The 27899-nt window shown below is 38.8% G+C and overlaps 1 protein-coding gene across 1 annotated transcript in view; it reads left to right on the top strand.

Annotated features, from left to right (window-relative positions):
* APH1B (aph-1 homolog B, gamma-secretase subunit) overlaps positions 1 to 12129 on the top strand; it is a 34025-nt gene extending 21896 nt beyond the window's left edge. Inside the window, exons 5-7 of the mRNA XM_041744450.1 lie at positions 122 to 249; positions 7354 to 7548; positions 11763 to 12129. Of these exons, the coding sequence (XP_041600384.1) occupies positions 122 to 249; positions 7354 to 7521 (296 nt within the window). The 3' untranslated portion in view covers positions 7522 to 7548; positions 11763 to 12129. The remainder of the gene's footprint in view (positions 1 to 121; positions 250 to 7353; positions 7549 to 11762) is intronic.
* The last annotated feature ends 15770 nt before the right edge of the window (positions 12130 to 27899 follow it).

Raw genomic sequence — 27899 nt, 5'->3', positions numbered from 1 at the left:
AGGTGGTGTTTACTCTCAGTGGTGTGGTGTATCCCAAGAGCTTGTGTCATGAGCAGGTGGTCAGTGGGTTTTGGCATCTGTTGTCTATATGACTGGACACTAATGGATGACTGTCTTTCAGCTTTCATGACGCTGGTTATCATATTACTGCATGTGTTCTGGGGCATCATATTTTTTGATGGCTGTGAGAAGAAAAAGTGGTCTGCCCTTCTTATAGTTCTTTTGACCCATCTGCTGGTGTCTGCCCTGGTGAGTATTGCCACCATGCTCACATTGTTTTTTGGAACTCAGGTCCCCATATCTAAAATGGTAGATTCCACTATAAATGAAATACATGCTCATAGTCAAATGAAGAAATTCAGAAAAGTTATTGAGTGAATGGTAGATAAATAAATCATCTGAGTCTTCTTATAGAAAATAACTATTTGTTGGTTGATTTCATTAAAGATTTTTCTCCATCTTTCTTTTAGGGGAAGAGTCAAATCTGAAGTAGTTTTGTATTATGTTTATGTTATGTAATATATTTTAAACAATTTCCATGATATTACAAATCCTTTTAATATATACATTTTAATAATCTTATTACATAAAAATTATATTACCGTTTGCTTAACTGATTGATCACATCTTTTTCTACTTTTGCGTCTTACAATGCTGTCTTGAACATCTTTGTACGTGAAAGTTTTTCAATATGATATTTAGATTCCAAGGAATGAAAATATGAAGTTAAAATGTATAAATATTTTTAATACTCTCCACAAAAGTTGTATCATTTTTGCTCATTCTGATCAATAACAAGAGTGCCCAGTTTACTCTTTTCCACACTGAAATGGTAAGCATGCCAGTTTTCAAAATAAATAAAATTTAAAAATAAAATTTGACTAGATATATTTTTAAAGAACTATTTAATGCTTTGGGTCTGACTTTCATTTTAATTTGTCATATATTTACATTGGAATTATCCCCACCACTACCTTGTCCAGACCCTTGTAATTTTTCACTTCAGAGTATTGAAAAGGTTCCTCACGCTTCTCTCTTCTCCATCATTTAAAATTTATTTTTTTCAAAATTTTTTTATTTATTTATGATAGTCACACAGAGAGAGAGAAAGGCAGAGACACAGGCAGAGGGAGAAGCAGGCTCCATGCACCGGGAGCCTGACGTGGGATTCGATCCCGGGTCTCCAGGATCGCGCCCTGGGCCAAAGGCAGGCGCTAAACCGCTGCGCCACCCAGGGATCCCCATCATTTAAAATTTATATCAAGTTCTCATACTGGACTCCTTGACCTTTGATCCATCTAAAATGCAGTTTTACAAGGGTGCCTGGCTGGCTTAGTTGGTAGACCATGTGGCTCTTGATCTCAAGATCATGAGTTTGAGTCTTAGGCTGGGCATAGAGATGACTTAAAAGATAGATAGATAGATAGATAGATAGATAGATAGATAGATAGATAGATAAAAATACAATCTTACTGTTTCCCCTACCTTAAACCTTTCAGTGGTGCAGGATACTAAAGTTACCTTTAATATGATGGCAACTATGTGAAGCCAAATCTTCATGGAAAAAAGACTGGAAAGAGACTACATTAAAATCTTAACAGCATTTATTCTGAGTGGCTTCTTTTTTTCTTCATAGTTTTTGGCATGTTCCAGATTTTCTGCAGTGCACACTTTTATTTTATTTTTTTTTAAGATTTTATTTATTTATTCATGAGAGACAGAGAGAGGCAGAGACACAGGCAGAGGGAGAAGCATGTTCCGTGCAGGGAGCCTGATATGGGACTGGATCCCAGGACTCTGGAATCACGCCCTGAGCCAAAGGCAGATGCTCAACCGCTAAGCCACCCAGGTGTCCCTACAATGTACAGTTTTATAATCAGAAAGGAAATTACATGAAAAAGCAAATGTCCTTTTTATGGATCCAATTGGCTATTAATTTATTCAAATATTTACTAAGTGCCTTCTGTGTTCCAGACACTGCTCTAGGTAAACAAAATAGTTTAGTGAACAAAATAAAGATCTGTTTTTACAGTTCAGTATTAAACAGTAGATGTAATAAATAATAAATTTTATAGTGATAGGTGCTGTGGATAGTAAATCAGGGTAAAAGGAATCCAGAATATAGGGAGGCAGGAGATGTCAAATTTTTGAATTAGGTGGTCAGTGTAGGCTTCATTGTGAAGGTGATATTTGAGCAAAGAAGTGAATTAGATTGATCATGTGGCTGTCTGGAGAAAGAGCATCCTGGACTGCACAGCCAGTGGCAAAGTCCTAAGATCAAAGAACTTGTTTGGCATGTTTTTGGAACTGAGGGTGGCCAAAACAGAATGAGCTAGGGGGAAAGTTAGTAGGAGAAACTGTTAGAGTTGAGGGTGGGAGGGAAGTAGAGGTTGGAAGTGAGAACCACATCTGGATAATGCAGAACTTTGACATTTACTCTTGGTGAAAGGGGAGTCATTGTAGGGTGTTAAAGAGAGGGACATGATCTAACATTTTAAAAGGATCACTTTGCTGTTTTAAGGGTAATCTGTATCAGGGAAAGAGATTATAGTCATCAAGAGGAGGATGGTGATAATTTGGATGAAATAGCAATGGATAAAATGAGAAATGAGATTGAGAACATATTTTTGAAAGTAGAGCAAACAGTATTTCCTGACAGGCTAAGGCATTGGAGAGAAAGAAGAAGAGCCAAAGGATGTTTCCAGGATTTTGGCCTGGACAATTAGAAGGATGGAGTTGCCATCAGCTGGATAGGGAAGCTGGTGAAGGGAGATCAAGAGTTTATCTGGGCACATTATAAATGTAAATAGCGGTACCTATTGGATGTCCAAGTGAAAATATCTGTTAGGCAGTTGGATGAAGAAGTCTGGAGTTTGGGAGAGAAATCCAGGCCAGAAAATGGTGATTACAAGGAATAAGTTTAAGCAGACAAGAGAAGAGGCCCAGGGACTGAGCCCTGGGATACTCCCACATTAAGGCTAGGGAAAGAGGAGACAGCAAAGGAGATTGAGAAGGAGCCACTACTGAGGTTGGAGAAAAACCAAGAGGCAGGTATTCTGGAAGCCAAGTATTTGAGAAAATGATCAGCTGTAGCAGATACCCAGACTTCTTTGTTTGACCTAAGCCTTTTATCAACCTTACTGGGTGTAAAATTTACCTTCTTGCTGCTTCCCACAGTTTACATCATGTACTCCATCTAAATTGATCCATTATGGCTACTCAACAGGCATGCCTTGTCCATGCTGTTTTATTTGCAGTGACTCCATTCTCTCTAACCTAAGTCAATTTGGAAAAGTACTGATTCAGTGTGAAACATCCCTGGAAAAGGTGTATATTCCTTGTATATTCCTAAGAGCAGCACAATGGCTAGCTCTTAATTCATAGCTGTTATAACACTTATCCTCAGAAAGCATTGTTTTATTTAATATAGTTCTTATATCTATCTAGAGTTTGGTCATCAAGATGGGACTATATTTTATCAATCTTTGTATCCTCAATCCAATAAATGTGGTTAATTATTGAATAGTTGATATTCTCTTTAATGATTAAAAAGAACCCAGGAGAATAAATTTAAAAGAACCCGGAAATTTGAAAGATTATATGCCAAAATGTTAACAGTAGTTATCTCTGAATAGTAGATTTCAGAAATGTTTAAGTGATTTTCATGTTAAAATACACATACAGAAAAGCATACTGATCAGAAGTATACATCTTGATGAATATAACCTATGTAACTTGAACCCAAATGTAAACTAAAACATTATCAGCTTCCATGAGCCTTCTACCTTAGTCCTGACTTCTAACACTGTAGCTTGACTGCCTTTTGGTATTTTATGTAAACAGAACCACATAGTATTTGCTCTTGTGTGTGACTCCAATTTCACTCAACAGCATATTTGTGAGATTCATTTGTATGTATAGTTATTAGTTCATTTTTTGCAGTGTAATATTCTACTTTGTGACTATACCTTGTTTTATCTATCCATTATCCAGCAGAAATGGTATCTCCAGCTTCTATTGTGAACAGTAATGCTTTGAGCATTCTAGTATATGCCTCTTTTGAAATATGTACACATTTCTTTTGGATATATGCCTAGGAGTGGAATTGCTGGTCATGTGGTGTACAAATGTCAACTATGTATACTACTCAGTTTTTAGAGTAGTTGTATCAGCTTACATCCCCATCATTAATTTGTGAGTGGCAGTTCCTCCATTTCTTCACCAACAGGTAGTATGTCACACTCTTGTTACTCATCCCACTAAGTATATTGTAGTATTGCATTATGGTTTTTGTTTGCATTTCCCTAATGATTAATGAGATTAAGCATGTCTTCATATATTTATTGGCCATTTGAATAATTCTTTTGTGAAGTGCCTGTTTAAATCTTTTTCCTATAATCCTATTGGGTTGTCTTTTTTATTTTTAGGAATTCTTTCTGTATGCTCTAAAAAAAAAAGCCTTTGTCAGATATACATACAGTAAATAGCTTCTCCTATATTGTGGTTTATCTTGACATTCTCTTTATGTTGTCTTTTATATGAGCAAAAGTTCTTCATTTAAGTGTAGTTTAATCAATTTTGCTTTATCACTTGCAGTTTTTGTTTTCTGTTCAATAAATATTAATTTATCTGAATTTCAGATGTTAAAATGTTTATTTTACTCATTTGTACATTTTAATTTTCTACAACAATCACATATTGATTCTGTAATTGTTTAAAGGAGAAGGAAATTTAAAGAGATATACAAAAGAGCTTAGCACTCTGTGAAGTATATTAAAATTCAGTGGATTTCTGGAGAATCCAGAATATGCTCAATACCTCCCATGCCCACAGATGCCTCTTGAGAAAAGCATTTTTCTGCAGAAGGTGCCACTGTACTACAGAATCAGCCCATTTACCTGGCCAGAGCTAATAGTCAGGATTGGTGTCTTAACCAAGGGCATGTGCAGGTAGGGTGAGAGTAAGGACAGTGAGGAGCCATGGAGGTGAATGGTGGATAGGTTGCCCCAGTTGAATCCTCCTCTTTGTTAAGTATAAGGGCTGGGCTAGTTGGGAACCCATCTCCCCAGCTTACTCTAGGTAAAGGATGTATCCCTTCTTCTCTCAGAGGCCAATCCCTCCACCTGGGCTCTAGATCCAGTTCTCTCCAATGAGGACTTCACTCCTCTGATTGTGCCCTCCATCCCACATCACCAGCTTTTCCCTCTCTTCGTCAGCATATAGACATATCTTAAATAAAACTTTCCACTCTTGCCTTTTTCCCCTTCTAGCCATCATTCCTTTTTTTTTTTCTGTTCCTCATCATGGCAGAATTTTTCAGTTATCTCCACTAATTTTGTTTGCACTTATTCACCTCTCATAGTTGTAGTTCCAATCTGGTTTCTACTCAGCTACCCTTCTAAAGTTGCACTTGTCAAGATAAAAAAAAAAAAAAAAAAAAAGATCTTCATTTCTCCAAATCGAATGGACATTGGTGTTTTTGTTTTCATCTCAGCACCTTTAAAAGAATTGACTACCACTCTCTGTGAAACATTTTCATCTTTTGACTTCAACGTCACACTGTCCTCATTTTCCTCTTACTTCACTGTTTGCTCTTCTCAGACCCCTTTGCTGACTCTTTTTCAATAAGAGTCAAGCTGATAGAATGGTGTTGACACTTTTAATTTGCTTCTGTGATACTAAACAGCACAAAAAATTTAGGGGCTTAGTCTTGGCTTCTCCTTTACCTTCACTCTACAATAGCTCCCTGGGTAACTGCATTCAGAGCCATGGCTTTACATACTGTCTATAATGGTGCTTCTGTATTCCTTTTTCTAGTCCAAGCCTTTGTTTTGAGCCCCATAGCCATATACCTAATGCCAAAGGACATCTGTCCTTTGAAATCTCATAGGCACGCTACTCTTACTTAGCTTGTCTTCATTGAACTTGATTCTCACCCATCACTCTGAGTGTAATCTTTCTCCAAGTCTTTTTCATCTAGCTAAATAAAAAGCACCACCATTTACCAAAACCAGAAACATGGAAGTCATTTTAGCCTCCCATTTTCCCTCATATTCCATCCATCAGCAAGTCCTCTCCATTCATATTCCCCACTCATCTCTACTGCTGCCACCCTGGTCTAAGTCACCATCCTGTACTCCTCAGCCAGTGCTTGTAACGGGTCTCTTTGCTTTCATCATTGCCTCCTTTCATCTGTTCTGTGCAGTTTTATATATCGAAATCAAGTTATTCAGCTCCCTTACCTTGACCCCTTCTGTGGCCTTCTATTACCCTGGGGATGAGGTCCGTTCTCCATATCAACTTGCTGCATTAACTGTTTCCTACCTTCCTCTCTGACCTTATCTCATGCACACATCCCATCCCTACACACATATTAATATCACTCAGGTTCTCAGCTGCACTAAGTTCTCTGCTGTCCTATGGTTCCCTCCCTCAGTCTGCACAAAGCTCATTTTCTCCTCCAACTATATGTGTCATTTTAAATGCCACTTCCTCAGGACTTCCCCTGAGCAACCTAAATAGACCACCTTGTTCTTACTTAGCTAGCATCATCACAATTACGATTATTCTACCTAGCATTCATCATAATATGTAATTATTTGATTCCTTTGTTTCTTCATTCATTACTTGTCTCACTTACTAGCATATAAGCTTCATTAGGAGAGATCCTAATGAAGTGTTCAGTGTTGTGTAACACCATACCTCTTGGCATTTCATCAGTATTTTTTAAATGAACTTTTAAAACCCTCAACAATTGTTCTACTGAAAAAGAGATGCTGTTCCCTCATGTTCCCTTGAATACTAAGGATTCATCCTAATGTAACTTGGACTTGTCTTTTTGGCACGTTATAAGAGTTGATTAACACAAATTATTTTAAATGGTTGTATAGCATGTATCTCCTATTGGGTATTCTGACTTGTAATTACCCTCTCGGTTTGCCATTTGAATATAGTAAAGCACACATCTATGGGCTAGTGTCTGTTGACTCAGTTTTAGCTCTGTGTGTCTTTGTGGTACTCAGTATGTGACATACATCATATGTTTGGTGAAGCACCCCAGCTGCTGAAAGTGTCTTATGCAGAACATGAAAGACTCCTAACTCTGGGAAACGAACTAGGGGTGGTGGAAGGGGAGGTGGGCGGGAGGTGGGGGTGACTGAGTGACAGGCACTGAGGTGGGCACTTGACGGGATGAGCACTGGGTGTTATTCTATATGTTGGCAAATTGAACACCAATAAAAAATAAATTTATATATTAAAAAAAGTGTCTTATGTTTTCCTTTATCTTTAGTGACTCTACATGTTTAATAAGCCTGCTGTCATTATGCAAGCTGATTTATTTTTCTTTTGCAGACCTTCATAAGTCCTCATTATGGAATAAATCTGGTGTCAACATATATGATCATGCTACTCATGGGCATCTGGGCGTTCTTTGTTGCTGGAGGCAGCTGCCGAAATCTGAAGCTCTGCCTACTGTGTCAAGACAAGGACTTCCTCCTTTTCAACCAGCGCTCCAGATAACCCCCAAGAACCAGCACCTGCCAAACAGTAAGCTGCATCTTTAGAGGAAGCACAACTGTGCCTTTTTCTAAAAATTCCTTTTCCTGGTGGAATCTAGAAAAAAACAAAACCATCTAGGTAAAATATGACTTTCATGCAACGGCTCTCTGAAAGGGATACATTAGTGGATGTATATGTCCTGGCTGCACATTAGAATGTCACCTGAGAAAGCAGAAAGGAGATTGTTCCCTGGGCTCCACCCTCCACATTTAATTGGCCCGGGCATTTGGTAACTTTTAGGATTTTACTTATTTATGTGAGTTGGGGGAGGAGCCAAGGAAGAGGGACAAGCAGACTGTGCTGAGCCTGGAGCCTGATTTGAGGCTCAGTCTCAGTACCCTGAGATCATGACCTGAGCCAAAACCAAGCATCAAGATGCCCAGCCGACTGAGCCACCCAGGTGCCTCTGGGCAATTGGTAATTTTTAAAAGCTTCCCAGATGACTCTGATATGCAGCCAGGTTGAGACTCATTGGTGTCCAAATGGGAACTTCCTGAGAACACCATAAATGAATAAATGTCAGATGTTTAGCTGTCTCTCAACTCAGCTTGTGCTGAGCAGGTAAATCTGTGAATGTCCAATCCTGCTCGGCCTTTGTCTTTTAAAGTTAGGTCACAAAAGGCTAAAGGGCTCTCATCCCTAAGAACTGTTTTCATGCTCCTTACTCATACCCTATTTTATGAGGACATGGTAGGTTGTGCTTCTACACGCAATAGTAAATTGCACGACTTACTACGATACTTTAGCCAAAGTAAGCTATTGATTAACAAGCTGTATTTTTTCCTGTAGTTTTTACATTCTTTTTGCTTTGTGAGGCATTACATTGTTTGTGAGCATAGATTCAGTTTCTTTAACTAAAACTAATTATTTTCTGATTTCTGGGGAGGTATTAATAAACCAAGAATTTTTGTGCAACTTCTGTCTTTTCTGGGCTTAAGGCTTTTTATGAGTTCTACCCCCAAGGCAGTATTTACCAGCTGAGTGCTGGTACCTGGGCTGGCTGGGGTGAAACCCATTTTTCTAGCTCTGAACATTCTGCTGGTTGCTGAGTGATGTACCTTGGACGGGCTTCACTAGAGCTGGTGAAAGTTAATAAAAGCCAATAGTGTGATGTTGACACTTTAAATTTGCTCCTGTGATACTAACCAGCACTTCCCCACCAAGTGATATAGTGTAAAATTGGAAATGTCTTAAACTGCCAAATTCATGCTTTTACAAAATCCATATAATCTTTGGATCTAGCGAATGTCTCTGGGTTTTAGTAGCAGACATAACCTTGCCTTTATAGGAATACCCAAGGTATTTGTTCAGCTTCTAGCAACCCTTTTGATTTCCTTTATAAAGAGGAAATGCCAGTGAATTGTGCCTTTAAACTAAAAATTGTTCCCAGTTGATGGCTTTTAGAGAGTGAATGGTGTGCAATGAAAATTCCCTATACATTAAAGTGATAATCTCAGTGGATCCCACATATACAGTAAAACATCCAAAAGAAATGGGAGAAGCAATGAGAGTGTTCCATGACAGATGGAAGAATTTGACAGTACTGTGGGGGGGAAGAATAATGGACATGTTTTAAATGAAAATGTGGCCAGTATTTTTGGGCTAGCCACACATCATTTCTGGGGCCAGAACTTCTCACGTGAACCAGACCTTTATCAGTGAAATCCCCTCTCATGGTTAAATAACTAGAATTTGTCAATCTAGGGATTCAGAAGAAATAGGATTTCCAGCAAGGCTGTAAACAGTCCCATAGCAGTTACAGTTATTCCCCTAAAGTGTACTTTGCAACACTAATTAATACCAATACTTCCACTAGAGTTTGCAGTTTTCCGCCATTATACAAGATTTTCCTTAGACTAGAAGAGTCATAGGAAGAGTCATGGACATAGAGACAGAACAGTGAAATTTACTGTGCAGAGTTGAAGGGAATGAAATACTCATTGAACTGGGCTTTATTCCTACTGGAATGTGGCATTCTTTGATGAACAGAATAAGAAACATACATAGTTGGTTATCACTGTTGACTTACAAATCTCCTAAATGGGTAGTCTGATAAAATGTTTGATCTGTAAAGTATTGAAAAATATGAGAATATTAATATTACTCATTGCACCCTGAGGATGTCCTCTGTGCATTAATAGTTTAATATTAATTAAAGAAGTTGGCTATTGTAAAATCTCATTTATAAAAACTTGTCAGGCAAGAGGAAAATCTTTGATGGTGAGACTCTTGTCTGAGGAAATTATTTAATAATTTTTGATTTGCTGTGAATAAAGGAACTTTGTAATCCTAATTTGTCTTAAAATGTGAGCATTGCCATAGTCAGCTTAGGCACTATTTTTACAAAACTCTGCTTTCCCTAATGCCAAGGGCGCCCAGAGGGAGAGTACAGTTTTCCTCTGTGGCTGTGTATATATTGAGATGCCTTTTTTTTTCCTCCCTGCATTTGTTATTAATGATGAGCCTTCTGATCCCTGACAGTATTTGGAGAGGAGGAGGTGGTGTTGATATTTTATGTTCTCCTCCCCACAAAGTTTTCTCAGTTTGGAAGGAAATGTGGATATAGTTAAAGTTGAACTTGGAATGTGAATATTGTTGCAGTGCTTGACTATTTTGCCATGTGATTAATACAGTTTGATTTTGTTGCTTTCTAATGAGTTTATATTTATGTTTTATTTGTCTAAGTTAGTAGTTGTAACTGGAGAAGTTTTGTTACCTCAATCCTGGCCAGCCTGGCTGGTAATATTGTAGTAGCAGCCTCTTTAGAGCATCTAATGAAAAAGTGGCTGAAAAGAAGAAATGATGATAACTGCAGATTGCATAGAAAATAGCTTTTGTTCTCATTGTTAATTTTTTTTTTTCTTAAAGCACATTTCAGTGTTTGCTGAGAGTGGCAGATCCACATAAAACATACTGGGTGTTCTTATCCATAGAGTAGGGTCAGGACAAGCAGTTGTGACAGAAGCTTCCTACTACCTGTGCTCCTTCCACTTTGCAGTCACCTCAGACTAACCCCAAGGCAGGGATTGGCAGTCATTGTGGGCCTGAGGGCCTCAGGGAGGCCAGGGTGGCTGCCTGTCTTGGCCAGCAGCAGCTTGCTCCCTGAGAAGAGCTCCTTGAAAGTGCTAGCTTTCATTAGTTTTTCTTGGGTCCTACTGTTCCTAACTCCAGGTGGACAAAGTAGATATCACAACAAAACAATTTTAAAGTGCATTGCTTAGAGCTTTTTGTTTATCATTGCATTGTTTACAGTTGTGATTTAATAAAAGGTGTTATTCTATTAAATTCTAGCATTTAGAGAGGTAGCTGCTGTATCATTTTATATAAGTATACAATATGTATCATTTTATATCAGTTATGCTGTTATGTGTATATACTTGTAATATCAGGCCTTGCATTCAATACACAATGCAATAGACTCTTTCCAGACCTGTATTTTTCTGTGAACAATAAAAATATTGTTTGGCACTACTCATTTCCTGTGTCCTCTTCTTTGGAGCAGTATATTCTTCAGTATCTGTGTTACAGTTTTTGTCTTTTATAAAACTTGGCTGTATATTCTGTTTGTGACTGGTCAGCTCTGACACTTTTTAAAGAAAAATCTTTGTTATCTTAAAATTCATAAGGCCTATTTCATTTCTGTGTGTTTAGAAACAGTTGGTGCAGAGGCATTCTTTGAGGTGTGTCAAACCAAGTGAAAGATTGTTTTCAAAGATCTTGGAAACTCACCTTGAAAACTCTAAGTAATTGTAAAATAGTGAATTTATAAAACATTATATAATATTGGCTAAAGATGGCAATTGGTTGACAAGGAGAGTAGAGTTTGCTTTTTATCCAGTAACCCTGAGCAGCCTATAGAGTCCTTTTGTTTTTTTCTCCCCTTGGTATGGAGACAGTGCAGCTAAGGGGAGGAGCTTGGCTTTCACACATCAGGCAGACTATATAGAAAATCATTATGGCCTGAAACTCAAACCATGTGATGCTTGTTCACTCTGGTTGGAAATGAGGCTCCTCCAGGTTTATGAAATATCCTCAGGTAGATGAAATATCCTCAGAGACCAAGAGCTTTTTAGTCCTCACTTGTAAGCCAGTGGAAAAGGTGTGCATTTCTTAGGTAATAGCCCAGATTTGTATACAATTTTTTTGGCCCTTCCCCACTGAAACTGTGGCTCTAGTTTAATTGTTGTTTGTTTGGTATTTAGCTGGAATAAGGACTTCCCTGTGACCAGCCTCAACACATGAAAAATCTCCAGTGGAAAGAAGTATATACTGAATAGATGGAACCACTCAACTGGCTTATGGATTCAGTCTCAGTAAAAGAATTTTTAAGGATTTGACACATTCTAAGGTGACCGTAATAGATGATGATCCCTGAGCAGGTCTTGGCTTTAAGACTCAATAATAGGAAGTACTTGTATACATGTAGATCACTGTAAATCCTTCTACCTAGTAGTAAAACCATTCATTTTTCAGTGCTTGAGCAAAATCAGAGGTGGGGTTTGTAGTGTTTAATCAGGGCCTTCCATGTACAAAACACTGTATTAAATACTTTAAAAGGATGGAAAAGAACAAGATGGTGCAGATTTTTGTCCTCTGGGAACATATAACCTAACTGCCTAGATTAAAACACATAAATATTACTTTACAGCAACTAAAAAATGTGTACTACCAATTATGAAATAACATGGAATAGGTTGAGTGCATGATACTTGAAATTTTAGTAGTAGATAAAAGGCAATGGATGGATAGCAGTAGATGAAGGGCGTAATGGGTAATGTATGTAGATCCAGAGGAAAAAGTAGGACTGAGGACTGAACCCTGGGGCACTCCAGTTGAGAGGTTGGAAAGAGGAAATGGAGTTGTCCACTGAGGAAAGAAGGAAAATCAGGAGAATGTGGTGACCTGAGAGGGGAAGGTTTGTCAATGCTGTTGAATAATGAGTAAAATGAGGAGTAAGAATTAATCATTACATATGGAGAGATGGAATTTCAATGTAGGGATGAATACCTAAGTGGGGTGGATTATAGATATTGGATGTTAAGGACATTGACACAGCATATCAAGTACAGATAACCATTATAATTACAGTAGGGAAATGGGATGATAACCCGAGGAAGATGAGGGAGAAACAGAGTTTTTTCTCCACACTGCCCCCCAATAATCAATCATAACAGCATGTTTGTATGAAGATGGGAATCATTCAGTGGCAAGGGAAAAATTGATGATGCAGGAGATGGGGAGATAGTTGCCAAAGCAAAGTACCTGAAGAAGGAGTAGAATGATATTTTTAGCATTAAATGCTTATATAAGTCAAAGTGTTTAAAATCAATGACTTCTAAGCTTCTACTTAAGAAATTAGAAAAAGAACAAACTGAAGCTAAAATAAGTAGAAGAAAGGAAGAAAGGAAGAGAATAGCAAAAATCAAAAAGCAGAAGAACAATTGGAGAATTTTCGTAAAACAAAAATCTGTTTTTTTTTAAGAAAAATCAATAAAATTGATAAAGCTCTGGCCAGATAAGGAAAAAATGCATAAATTATGAATAGTATTATAGATCCTATACTTATTAAATAAAAATGGAATGTTATAAACAATGCCAATAAATTTAAAACTTAGATGAAATGGACAAATCCCTTTAAAAAACAAAGCTCATTCAAGAAGAAATTGAAAATCTGACTATCACTTCAGACTGTTTTTTCTTGTTAACATGCTTTATAATTACTTATTAGAAACTGGGCATCATATATTGAGTAATAGGATCTAGTGTTTTATGTTGATCTGGGCAAGAGTTGGACTGTAATTGGGGTTTGTTGCAGAGGCTTCAAATTTCCTTGTGTTCTTGTTTTTGTCTGTCCCCTTGACATTGAGCTTCCCTGTATGCTCTTCATCAAAGAAAGTCTATGTCTTACAGCTCTCTCAGCTATAATCCACTGCTATTATATTGGAAACCTTTTGGTGTGGCAGTAAGATGGAAGAGAAAGAATGTGGCCTATAATCTCAAGATTAAATTTTAATTTTTTAGGGATACCTAGGTGGCTCATTACTTTGGGAGTCCAAACCTTGATTTTAGCTCAGGTCATGATCTTAGGGTCATGAGATCGAGCCCCATGTTGGGCTCTGTGCTGAGCGTGAAGCCTGCTGGGGATTCTCTCTCTCTCTCTCTCTCTCTCTCTCTCTCTCTCTCTCTCTCCCCCTCTCCCCCACTCTGTGCCCCATTCCCCTCTCTGGTCCCTGCACTCTGATGCTTGCTCTCTCTAAAAAAATTTTTTTCATTTTATTTTTAGTGGGCCTGCATCCTTAGACTAAGTGTCTCTTAGCTTTTTTGCCCCCGTAGGTAAGACATGAAAAACAAAGTGGGTTAGAGTAGGAGAAATGCCCTTTTCCCTAAGTAGGATAAGTCTGTTTTAAGGTCTTTTTAGGTCTTTGTTATGGAGAATACTGGACATATTTTACAATGATTGCTCTTACCCTTTCCCTGCCAGAGCCATGGAAGACTGACCATGAGATTCTGGTAGTGTTCCTGGAGATAAAACCTACAAAAACGTGAGCCTCCTAAGATTGTGTGTTAGTTTTAGGAATTTCTCACTGTTCTACTATTCCATACTCAGACTCCAGCAATCTTTGGATTCACCTCTGTCTTCAGATTTCAGGGTGATGGCTCATCCTGAGACATCAGTTCTTTAACAGGTACAAAGACATTATTGATTTTTAGTTTGTTTAGCGTTTCTTGTAAGGATGGGAGTGACAGCTTCCAAGCTCTTTACATGTTGGAGCTAACCCGAAATCACCTATATCTATTAAAGAAACTGAATTTGTAGTCATGAAGGAAACTCCTAGAAGTCTTCATTGGAGAATTCTACCAAAGAGAAAGAAACGATACCAATTCTACACAAACTGTTCTAGAAAACGGAAGAGACGACACACTTTCCAATTCATTCTATGAGCATTACCAAGCATTACTTTAATAGCAAAACCAGACAAAGGTATTAAAAAGAAAACAAAAATAAAAATAAAGCTACAGACCAGTATCGCTCATGTTGTATATATGTAAAAACCCTCAACAATATTTTGGAAAATTGAATTCGATAATACATGTGACCAAGCTGAGTTTTCCCAATAATACAAGATTAGTTTAACATATAAATATCATTCAGTTTAGTATGTTAACAGACTAAAACAAACAAACATATCATATCAATAGATACAAAAAAAGCTCCTGACAGAATCTAACCTCCATTTTTTGAATTAACAACTCTTGGCAAACTAGGACTAGAAGGGAATTTCTCTAACATGAAAAGAAGACAATCTACATAAAACCTATATCTAAGGCCATACCTAATGATAAAGAACTGAATGCTTTCTCCACTAAGATTAAAAACAATACAAGGATGTCCACTCTCAGCACTTTGATTCAACATTGTACTGGAGATCCTAGTCTGTACAAAAAGACAAGAAAAGGAAAAGAAGAAATAAAATTCTCTATTTTCAGATAATATGAATTAGTAGCGTAGAAAGTCCTAAGGAAGCTACCAAAAGGTGACTGGAACTGCTTAGTGAATTTAGCAGGTTATGGGATTCGAGACTGACATACAAAAATCAATCATATTTCTCTATACAAATGGCAAACAACTGGAAATTGAAATTGGTTGGCTCTCTAGAACTAGCTTGCCTCTCAAACTCTGTAGTGAAGGGCTATTTATTTATTGATTTTTAAATTTAAATTCAATTTGCCAGCATATAGTATAATACCCAGTGCTCATCACATCACATACTTTCTTTGATTGAAGGGCCATTAAAAAAAAAAAACCTTTCTAGTCCATTACAGATCAATACTTTTGTAAAATATAAAAAAATGAATTATAAAAATATGATAAAGCATTCAAATTACAAACCCAAAATTGTTACTAGAATCAACAGTTACAAAATTATATTCAATAAATAAACAGGAAAAAAAGAGTTGCAAATGTATGTTTATTGACAATATGCTTAATAGGAATTGATGTAGAATCAGTATAACTGAAAAAAATCTCATGAATGAAAAGACAATTCTCCATATTAAATGCCTATTTAACACACTATGAAAGATTACCCAGTATATCAACATTTGAAACTTTTTAGTGTGATAAATAAACTTATATCTTGTTTGTTAATTTACCTAGTCTAGAATGGGTTGATAACAATGCCACTTTTAGAGAATAAAACCTTTCTGTGTTTATTCTACTAGATACCAAAATATACCATAAATTTACAATAATGGATATGGATAGAAATTCCAGAGCAGGCCTATGTATATATGAAAATCTAGTATATAATATAATTGGCATTTTAAATTAACAGAGGAAGAATTAGCTATTCAATAAATGGGCTGTTTGATTATTTATTTGATTATATTTGGGGGGAAAAGGAAAGCCAGGTCCTTATTTAACTTTTTTAAAAAATATTTTATTTATTTATTCATGAGAGACATAGAGAGAGAGGCAGAGACACAGGCAGAGGGAGAAACAGGGAGCCCGATGTGGGACTCAATTCCGGGTCTCCAGGATCATGCCCTGGGCTGAAGGCGGCGCTAAACCGCTGAGCCACCGGGGCTGCCCCCTTATTTCACTTTTACTATAAAACAAAATGTAAAGATTAAAATTGAAATGCAGGGGCACCTGGGTAGCTCAGTGGTTGAGCATTTGCCTTTGGCTTAGGTTGTGATCCTGGGGTCCTGAGATCGAGTCCCACATCAGGCTCCCTGTGGGCAACCTGCTTCTCCCTTTATGTCTCTGCCTCTCTCATGAATAAATAGAAATCTTTAAAAAAAATTAAAATGCAAGAAGTAAAACTATAAAAGAACTAGAAGAAAATCAGAATACAATTGATCCTTGAACAACACAGGAGTTAGTGGTGTTGACCCTCCCACCCACTCCGCAGGTAGTTGAAAATCTATGCATAACTTTTGACTCTCTAAAAACTCAACTACCATTATTAGCCTCCCGTTGACTGGAAGCCTTACTGATATAAATAGATGATTATCACGTATTTTATGTTATATGTATTATATAATGCTTTCTTAAAGTAAGCTAGAGAAAATGTTATTTAAAAAAATCATAAGAGGGGTGCCTGGGTGGCTCAGTTGGTTAAGTGTCTGCCTTCAGCTCAGGTCATGATCTCAGGGTCCTGGAATCAAGCCTCTCATCAGGCTCCCTGCTTAGCGGGGAGTCTGCTTCTCCCTCTCCCTCTGCCTCTCCTCCTCCCTTATGCTCTCTCTCTCAAATTAAAAAAAAAAAAAATCTTGAGATGCCTGGGTGGCTTAGTGCTTTGGCACCTGCCTTCCACCTGGGGCGTGATCCTGGAGACCTGGGATTGAGTCCCACATCGGGCTCCCTGTGTGGAGCCTGCTTCTCCCTCTGCCTATGTCTCTGCCTCTCTCTGTGTGTCTCTCATGAATAAATAAATAAATAAATCTTTAAAAAAAATTTAAAAATCTTTAAAAAAAATCATAAGGGAAAATACATTTACAGTACTGTACTCTATTTATTAACAATGTAGTTTATGATGTGTGTTTGCAAGATGAATAGTCTTCCAGTACCTGTATAAATATTTTCTTATACAAAACACTGTAGACATTATATGTATTACTAACACTAGACATTAAAAATGAAAAGATATAAAAAATTTGTATTTATTTACATGTATAACAACTCATGCATTGATAATGAGGAAGCAACACTGATTGCTTTATGGTAATCATATTTTTATGTAATCAATAAAATTGCTTCATAGTAGCCTAGCCTACACACTAATGAATGAATTGTCATAAAATTTTTATGGCATAGGGTATTATAATCATATTCATAATATACTATTAGAAACATTGTTAATTTTGTATTTTTAATTTATTTTTATTTTTTAAAAATATTTTTTTAATGTATTCATGAGAGACACACACAGAGAGAGAGAGGCAGAGACACAGGCAGAGGGAGAAGCAGGCTCCATGCAGGGAGCCCGACGTGGGACTCAATCCCGGGTCTCCAGGATCAGGCCCTGGGCTGAAGGCGATGCTAAACCGCTGAGCCACCGGGCTGCCCAACATTGTTACATTTTTTTAAAAAACACTTGTGATGATAGGCTAATAGGCCCACGTGGACGGACTGATGCGGGCGGGGGGAGGGGTTGCTGGGACCAAGCATGGGCCGCTGGCCGTTGGGGCAGACAGGCCTGGCCTGGAAGAGCTGCAGGAACCCGGTTAATAGGCAGTTTCTCCAATCATGAGAGGCATACTGTAATTCTTGAAAGCAAAGTTCTAAAACAGAAAACAAGGGCAGCCCTGGTGGCTCAGTGGTTTAGTGCCTGCCTTTGGCCCAGGGCCTGATCCTGGAGACCCGAGATCGGGTCTCACGTCGGGCTCCCTGCATGGAGCCTGCTTCTCCCTCTGCCTGTGTCTCTGCCTCTCTCTCTCTGTCTCTCATAAATAAATAAAATATTAAAAAATTAAAACAGAAAACGAATACATTGTTAATTTTATATTAACTCTCACTCACCTTATGCCTATGTGAGGGTGGGCTGTCCACCTCCATACCAGTCTCCTATGCAGTGTTCTCCATGGTGAACACTTGAGTGATGCTGGTAATGGTGACACAGAAACACCTCTCACAGTTCTTGTCCTGCAGTTCTTGGGATTTCATATGAAGACACGTACATAATTTATTGACTGTACAGCATGATGGTTATTACTATTCATTAAGTGAAAGTGACATCATAAAGGTCTTCATCCTCATCATCTTCACAATGAGTAGGCTGCTGAGCTCAGAGGAGGAAGAAGAAGGGTTGGTCTTGCTGTCTCAGGAGTGGCAGAGGTGGAAGAGGAGAGGAGATAGGGGAGGCAGAGGAGATGCAGGCACACTTGATGTGACTTTATGGAAATACATCATAATTTCTGTGTGACTTTTTTTTCATTTCTCTAAAACTGTTTCTCTATGGTACCAATACTTTTTCGAACATTTGCTTTAGTTTCAGTGCCTGTATCACAAAAGGATCCATGTTGTAGAAAACCAAAGCAGTCTTAAATAATCAGAACCCTTCTGCCAGATAGTCTAACATCAACTTGTTTTCTGGCATTGCTTATTCTAGGTCTCCTTCCCCATTATCTGGCACTGGTTCCGAGGCACCCATCTCCATCAAATCATCTTCTCTTCACTCTTCTGAGGTGATGTGTATTAGCTCTTGAATTTCTTAAGATCCATGTCTTGGAACTCTCACCTTTATTGCCATATCCACAATCTCCTTTATGATTTCCTTGATTGACTGTCATAAATCATGTGAAGTCATGCACAACATCTGGGCAGTTTTCTCCAGCAGGAATTTATTGTTCCTGTCTTGATACTTTCATGGCTTTTCCTGTAACAATGGTGGCATATTGGATGGTGTGATCCTTCCAGACTTTCATGATGTTTTCCCTATCAGGGTTCTTTTCCATAGTGTTAACAATACTTCCCATAGGATACCATATGTCATGACCTTAAAGGTTTTATGACCCCCTAATCTAGAGACTGAATTAGAGATGTTGTTTGTGTTTGGGGGTAAGTAAACCACTTTGACGCCTTCTATGTTGAACGCATGGGGTTCTGAATGGTCAGGAAAGTTGTCCACTATCAAAAGAACTTTAGGAATGCCTGGATGGCTCAGCTGGTTAAGCATCCAACTCTTGATTTTGGCTAAGGTCATGATATCAGGGTCTTGAGATTGAGCCCTACATCAGGTTCTGTCCTGGGCATGGATCCTGCTTAAGATTCATTCTCTCTCTCTCTCTCTCTCTCTCTCTCTTTCCTCCTCCCCACCTCAAAACAACAACTTTAAAAGGCAGTCACTTACTGGGGCACGTGGCTGGCTCAGTCAGAAGGGCATGCAGATCTTCATCATGGGGTCAGGAGTTCAAGCCCCAAGTTGGGTGAAGAGAATCCAAAAAAAAAAAAAATAAACTTAAAAAAAAGGCAATCACTTACTTGGGAAGGTACTTCCTGACTTTAGGGACATTGATGGAACCAATCCAGAAAGAGTTCTCATCATCCAGGCCTTCTTACAAACCAAAAGACTGGCAGCTGGTATTTATCTTTTTCTTTTCAAGGCTGAGGCTTAGTAGCATTATAGATAAGGACAGTCCTGGTCATAAATCTGACTGCATTTGCTCAACAGTAGAGTTACCCTATTCCTTCTTGCCTTAAAAAAATGTCCTTTGGGGCATTTTTTTCTACAATGGGGCACTTTTGTCTGCATTAGAAACCTTTTCAGGCAGATATTCTTTCTCAACAATGATTTTCTTAATAAATGACTAGGAGCTTGCCTGTTGCCTCGTGGTTGGCAGAAGCTGCTTCTCTTGTTATCTTGACACTTTTTAAGCCAAACGTCTTTCTAAAATTATCAAACCACTCTTTGCTGGTGTTAAATTCTCTAGCTTTAGATCCTTCACTTTCCTTTTGCTTTAAGTTATCATATAATGACTGCTTTTTCTCAAATCATATTAGAGTCTATAAGAAAGCAGTGCTTATAGCAGTGCTGCACTCAAAAGCTGCATTTTCAATACAAGATAAAGGTATTTTGCAAAAAGTACAAGGTTTTTGTGCCTGCTGGCATAGCCGCAGTGACAGCTTCATGAATTTCCTTCCCCCCACCCCCACAATGGTCCTTGCACTGGATTAATTTACCTTGAAATGGCAGACGGTCACAGCTGCAGACCTCAAAATATGGTACATATCAAGCAATTCAACTCTTCTTGTAATGTCATGATTTTTTTCTGTTTCTTGGGAGCACTTCTAGAAGGGTCTCATAATGTTATCCAAGGTTTACAGTATTGCACTGAACATTATGAAAAATATGTGAGAATGGGAGAGATCACTTTTTACTGTGATATGCAGTTTTACTGGGGAGGTGAATTGGTCATGCAGAGATGATTACCATCACACAGCATTTTAAGCAGATACTTGCAACATTTGAGTTCACCTCAATAGCTATAGGAGGTGGCTATGAAATTATTACAGTAGTGCAGTATATACTGTAGTTAATTTTATGCATTTAAGATTTTTTAAAGATTTTATTTATTTATTCATGAGAGATACAGAGAGAGAGAGGCAGAGACACAGGCAGAGGGAGAAGCAGGCTCCAAGCCGGGAGCCCGACATGGGACTTGATCCCAGGTCTCCAGGATCACACCCCAGGCTGCAGGCAACACTAAACCACTGTGCCACCAGGGCTGCCCTCAAGATTGAATACTGCATTTTTGTGTTTGTTTATATTTCTTTTGGCTGAATGGTGCCATGTACAATCTCTATGTACATAAATTTTGATAAATTTTAACTTTTTATAATAGATGTGTGTATATTTTATGGAAGTAAATGATAAAGTAGACTGGTATCTGCATCTGTTTTCTGCATGAGATGCCTAACATTTTCTTAATTTTTTTTTATATTTTTCAACTATATAGTTTGTCTACAGCTTTTATCAAATTGTTGCAAGTCTCCAAAAATTTTTTAATATACTTATTGAAAAAAGTCTGCCTATTAGTGGACCAGTTCAGTTCAAATTCGTTCAGGGGCCACTGTAGTTTCATAATCCTAAGGTGAATAGAGTTTTTCTTAGCACTGTACTATAAATCACAAAGGGAAAAAAATGGACAGAGTTGACTGCATAAAATTTAAAACAGCAGAAGATACTCTAAACAAAAAAGACTGGAAATATCTTTGGCTTATATTACAAAGAGTTGCCTCCTATAATAGAGAAGGAGCTTCTGTGAATAAAAAAAGATGATTGATTTAGTGAAGTAATCAAAGGACATAAACATATAATTCACAGATAAAATATAATAACCAGTAAAGATAAGAGAATGCTAGACTATTAATTAATGAAATATAAAACAAGCAATTTTTAGATTATCAGATTGTCAAAGATGAAAAAGATTGATAATATCAAGGATTGTTGAACATATGGTGGAAGCAGCATGTTGTGAGAAAGCAAATTAGTACAATCCTTTGGTGATTTAGCAAAATTCATTTAAAAATTTTGAGATGTAAATATTTTGAACCAGCATTTCCTTTTCTAGGAATTTATCCTATTGAAATATACTCAAGTGCAAAAGGATCTTGCAGTAGTATTGTAAAGGTAAGGAATTTGCAGCAATATCTGTCCGTAGAGCTTTGCCTCAAAGAGCTAAATACTTAACAGCCATTAAAAAAAAAAAATGAAGGGATCCCTGGGTGGCGCAGCGGTTTAGCGCCTGCCTTTGGCCCAGGGCGCGATCCTGGAGACCCGGGATCGAATCCCACGTCGGGCTCCCGGTGCATGGAGCCTGCTTCTCCCTCTGCCTCTCTCTCCCTCTCTCTCTCTCTCTCTCTCTCTCTCTCTCTCTGTGACTATCATAAATAAATAAAAATTTAAAAAAAAAACTTTAAAAAAAAAAAAATGAGGATGTGGGGCACCTGGGTGGCTCAGGTCGTGATCCCAGGATCCTGGGATCGAGTCCCACATCAGGCTCCCTGTGGGGAACCTGCTTCTCCATCTGCCTATGTCTCTGCCTCTCTCTCTCTCTGCCTCTCATGAATAAATAAATAATGAGGATATTTGGAACATGTTAGAAAACAAAAGCAAGGTATAGATATTCTTTCATTCACCAAATATTTCTTAGGCCAGACATTGTGCTAGATACTGGGAATGTGAAAGTGAAAGTAAACAGGCATGGTCCTAGCTCTTATAGAGCATACAATGTATATCTTATCCGTCCATTTTATTAAAAATGAGCACTAAAATATGCACACATGTACATAAAGGCTAGAAAGATAAAACAATTCTTAGCAATGCCTATTTGGGGAGTTGGGATTATGAGGGACCTTTGGCTTTATACATATATTATTTGTATTTTTTTAATGAGCATAGATTGTTTATGTAATCAGCTAAAACTATACTCTCAGCACTTCCATGATTTCTTGTTGTCCTTATTAGAAAGTACATATCATTCAAGGGCTTTCACAGTCTGATCCCAACCACTTTTTCCTGCCTCCCACCATTCCCCCCTCTTCCCTTCCCAGACATTATTATCAAGCTCACCCGTAAGATCTCTATTATGACACACTGGACTTTCATATCTCCACATACTTGCTCTTGTTTTCAATTCCAATCAGAAAGAAAGCATCTTATTCCTCCTTCGAGGTCCTGCTCAAATGTTACCTTTTGTGAAATCATTCCTGATGAGACTCAAAGCAAGTGTCATTGTCCAGTTATCCCTTAGCAGATTTTTTTTTAAATCAAGGAATAATTTCCATACAATAAAATGGACAGATTTAAAGTATACAATTGGATGAGTTTTGACAAATGGCTACATCTATGTAACCACTGCTCCTTCCAAGATATAAAACACTGCCTTTTTCCAGCTGGTTCCCTTGCACTCTTTTCTAGTCAATGGACCCCGCCTAACACAGGTAATCGCCACTTCCAACTTCTGTCACCATAGATTAATTTCATTTGTTTTGAACTTTATATGAATGGAACAACACTAAATTACTCTTTTATGTCTGAATTCTTTCATCCAACATAATTTTCTGAGATCCATCCATATTTTTTGTATATTGGTAATTTACAACTTTTTGCTGAATAGCATTCCATCTTTTAGATGTACAATTTGTTTAGCTGTTCTTTCATTAATGGGTACATAGTATTCTTTTCGGACTACTCTTCTATATACTATGGTTAGTGGTTTCTGCTTGCTTTCCCAAATGAGATTGTTATACCAATTATCATTGAATATAGGAAATCTCTCTGAATCATGTTTGAATCCCCATCACTTAATATGTGCTTAACAGATAGTAGTTATTCATTAAATTTTTGCTTTTGAATAAGGAGGTATGAGAAAGTAAATCAGTTGGAAATTACTTTGAATAACAGAAGAGAGATAAAGGAAAAGGCTGTTCTGACACCAGATGTGTGAGTTTTTCCACACTAAACAATTCAGTTCTCTGTGGACACCAAGTAGGTGTTCTACAATTTAACTCATTTCTGACACCGACTGCCCAGTGTTAGTACAGACCCCACAGATTAAGGGCTCAATCCCACAAGACTGCCCCCCACTTTGGATACTAATTGCCAGTTGCAGGTTGTCACCTGTAATTCTGACCAACTGGGTATAAACTGTGGGTTCCTATGAATCACTCTGCATGTCTGATAATTTGCTAGAACAGCTCACAAAACCTTTACTTATATTTACTTATTTGTTATAAAGGATATTATAAAGAATGCAGATGAGCAGTCAGATGGAGGGATATAGAGGTCAAAGTATGGGAAAGGGGCACAAAGCTTCCATGCCCCCTCTGGGTACCTCCAGGTATTGGAAGCTCTCTGAACTCCATTGTTTAGGGTTTCTGTGGAGGTCCTGCTATGTAGGCATGATTGATTAAATCATTGGCTATTGGTGTTTGAACTCAATTCCCAGTCTTCCCCTGGAGGTCAGAGGAGGTAGGGCTGAAAGTTCCAGCCTTCTAATGACGTGGTTGGTTCCTCTGGCAACCAATCCCCTATCCTCCAAGCATCACTTCTTTAGCATAAACTTAGGTATGGCTTAAAGGAGCTTATTATGGATAACACTTGGGAGCTCTGAGCCAGGAACTGGGGACAAGTACCAAATACATATTTCTTATTATATTCAGTATCACAGGAGATAAATTTAGGTTTCACCCAGTGGCTAAGAGGAAGTGATAAGCTCCTGACCATGCTTGTTCTCCGTGGGAAGATTGTACTTCATTTAGGAAAACTTTTCAAATGGTTATTTTTTGGGGGATTGGGAAGGAAAGAATAAGATGCTTGAGGTCTGCTGTTGGATGTCTAGGTAGCTTGGGAAACCAGTTTCAGCAGATGAATTGACTGGTTATGTTAACTGCCTCACCAGAAGAGTCTTTTTTTTCTTGCAGAGAAGCCAGTAGACTCTGTCATCATTGACACAGAGTCCTTACAGAGGTCTGAGTTTGTCCTTGAACCCATAGCCCTGTGTTTGTTGTCTTCATTGCAGGTAATTAAAAGTTAATATTTGAAACCAGTGAGCTCAAGCAGAAATAATGACTTTGACTTACAGTATCAAGAGGTCAGAGCTGGCTGTGTGAATAGAGATCACACTCCTTCCTAGGCTACCACCCACAGGGTGGGTCTCAAGGAAGGTGCCAGTTCTGGCCAGCCTTCTCCTTCTAGATGGATGAGGATAAGCTCTCAATGGAAATGCCAGGACAGGGCAGGGTGTCATTTAGCTGTGTTTTCTTTTTCTTCTTCTTCTTCTTTTTTTTTTTAAGTTTTATTGAAGGCTAATTGGTGTAAGATAAATAACACATATTTAAAGTGTAAATTTGAACAGTCTTGACCTATGTGGAGAAACCATCACCACAATTAAGATAAAGTACATATCCAACACTTCACCAATTTCTGGTGCCCTTTGGGAATCCCTTCATCCCCCACCCTCCACCGCCACCTCATCCCTGGGTGACTGTCAATCTGCTTTCTATCACTGTAGTTTATTTTGTACTTTTTGGAATTTTATACAAATGGGATAATAGAGTGTGTGTGTGTGTGTGTGTGTGTGTGTGTGTGTGTGTGTGTTATTTATTCCTTCTCTCCAGTTCAGCCTTAGGAATAGAGAAAGTTCAATGAATACATCCTTGGGACATATCAAGTTTGCTGAAGAGGTGAGGGTAACATCGCCGGAGCTTGAGCTGACTCCTTTGTCTGCTAGCAGCTGGCAGTCTTGGTCAGACTTTTGCTGAACAGAGGCCAGGGTTTAATATTACCAAGCAGATTGGAGCAGGAGGTTGTTGACTTTCCAGAAATATTGGCACAAATGCCTTTAGGGCCTTTAGCCTTTGGGGCTTCATGAGGTTGTGCCATGATTGAGAGAAGCATGGTAAATTCTATTACAAGATGTTTCCATGTCCTTGGAGCTGCAAAGGGCAGACCCCATACTGTCACTGAAGATCAGAGAGCTGCAGGAGCTGTGTGACTTTAACTTAGCCCAGAGCCAGAGCCCTTTTATGGCTCTCCACTTTTGAGGGCAGTGTTTCCTCTTTCCTCTCTGCCTGGGCTGTGGGATAATGGAGTGAAGGTGCAGTCTAGGATATACAAATGAGAGGCTTACTGAATCCCTGATTGACCTGCAGTCATAATGATATACTGACTTTGTCGTAATAATTTTTTATGGTGAATAATTCTGTATCATAAAGCACTTTGGCCCTTACTCCTGCCAATGAAAGGGCACAGGTGGAGCATGGGGCCCCTCCTCTCCAGCTCTGTCTGGGCCTCCCCCCTTCCCCCCTACCCTGTCATAATGGAGCCTGAGCCAGAGGACCACAGAGGGTCATGCACCCTGCTGGGGTGTGCACAGTGTAGGCATAGAGGCAACTCCAAAATGCCTACTGCACAGATGGCACCTCTGCTTCCCAGCAGGCAGCTGCAGAGGTCTCCTTTCCTCTTGTCTCATAACTTCTCCCCACACCTTGAAAGAAGGCAACTTGCAACTCCTTCCCAGTTGAGGAACTGGGCCAGCTGACAGTTCAAGTGACTCAGGTTTCGGGTGTTTGCTCCCTTCATGCTGGCCAGCTCTGGAATAGCAGAGACAAAGCAGGAATGGTCAGACTCTGAGGAGATCAGGAGGGGGGTATTTGGGGGACAGTTAGTACCTGGCACTGGGCCAGGGTCCTGCAGTGAGGTCCCCCAACAAGTTGACTAGGCGCCTTCATGCCTGTAGCTCAAGCTCCTCCTGCAAAGGCACCAGAGTGCTCTAGGCCGAGCCACTACTGAGCACCTGGACCCCAGGTCCTGGCCAAAGGACATTGCCAGGGCAGGGAAGGCTGGAGAATCCCTGTGGAGCTACAAGAAGAGGTACAAAGAGGAGAGCTGTGCCTAAGGTCTGCTGGTCTGTTCACCTTAGCCTGATTTTCCATCTGCCTTCTTTTCTTCCATCCTCCATATCTACCTACCTGGATCCCCCCATTTCCTCACGCTCACAAAACTTTCTTCTCAGGTTGATTTTGCATGAAAGTTCTCTAGGTTTAACCTTGCCAAAGGGTATGCCAAAGAAGAAGGTTAGCAGTCCATATCTGCACAGTGGCTGGGCTGGCCTCTGGCCACATGTGGCTACTGAGCACTTAGGATGTGTCTAATGAAAGTAAGAAAAACTTGACTTATTTTACTTTAATCAATAATTTATAAGCTGATAATTAGTTCAGTTTTTGGAAATCTTCTAAGTGTGTTTGGAGCAACTCGGGCATGTGAATCTGCTTCTTCAACTGTAATTTTGTAAACTCTAAATACAGATCAAATATTTTCAATGAAAATCTAGCATCGGAATCAAGATGTGCTGTAAATGTAAAATACACACTAGATTTCAGAGACTTACTATGGAAAGGAAGAATGAAAATATCTCATCAAAATATTGATTACATATTGAAATTATAGTATTTTGGATCCATTGGGTTTTTCTAAAATATATTACTAAAATTGATGTCACTATTTCCTTTTTGGGGTGTGTGGCTACTATAACTTTAAATTTTCATGTGTCTCGCATCATATTGTTTTATAGTCTATTGGACTGCGTGCTCTAGATTGCCCATATACCTGGATTTACACAAGGAGGTAATGGCCAACCTGAAGAAAGACTGGAGTCTCCTCAGCCAACCCATGGCTCTTGCCACCACATGCCCCTGATCATCAACCCCAATGAATCTTGAGTTCAGGGAAAGGGGAGAAAAGCTATGGAGGGAGGAGGGAGGGAGATGACTTCTGTTGCTCATGTTAGTCTCCCCCCTCCCCTGCAGTCCCAGCCCTATTAGCATGGGAGCAAGTGCAAAGGAATGAGAGTTGCACGGGTACTTTGTGAGTGCCTTGTTCCACCTGTCCTCACCTCAGAAGGATTTAGCATCTGAGAGGGTGAACTGAAGAACACCTGTGTTCTGACTGAAGAGACCATCAAAACCTGGAGATTTTATAATGTTTCTATTTCAAAGCTGAGCCTGCTGCTTTATCACCTACTGGAGCAAGATTACCCTTGGACAGTTCATCTCTTTCCATCCTTGGGCAACTGAAGTGAAAATCCGTTTGGATTTGGAAGCTTTTCTAAATAAACAAACGATGGTGCCTGTTTGTAACCTTGACAGGATGCCTCTTTCAGCAAACCAGAGGTGAAATCTGCATTTAGATAAAAAATTACATGAAAGATGACAGCATGCTTGGAAAAAAAACCAAAATAGATACCAGGCAACCAAGAAAGGCTACCAACCTACTCAGTGCAATACCTAGTGAAGTAAAGAGGCATAAGACCCATTCTTTATATTCATGTCA

The sequence above is a fragment of the Vulpes lagopus genome, chromosome 2, assembly GCF_018345385.1.
Source record: "Vulpes lagopus strain Blue_001 chromosome 2, ASM1834538v1, whole genome shotgun sequence".
NCBI classification, from domain to species: Eukaryota; Metazoa; Chordata; class Mammalia; order Carnivora; family Canidae; genus Vulpes; species Vulpes lagopus.
This window is presented reverse-complemented; position numbering and strand designations above follow the sequence as displayed.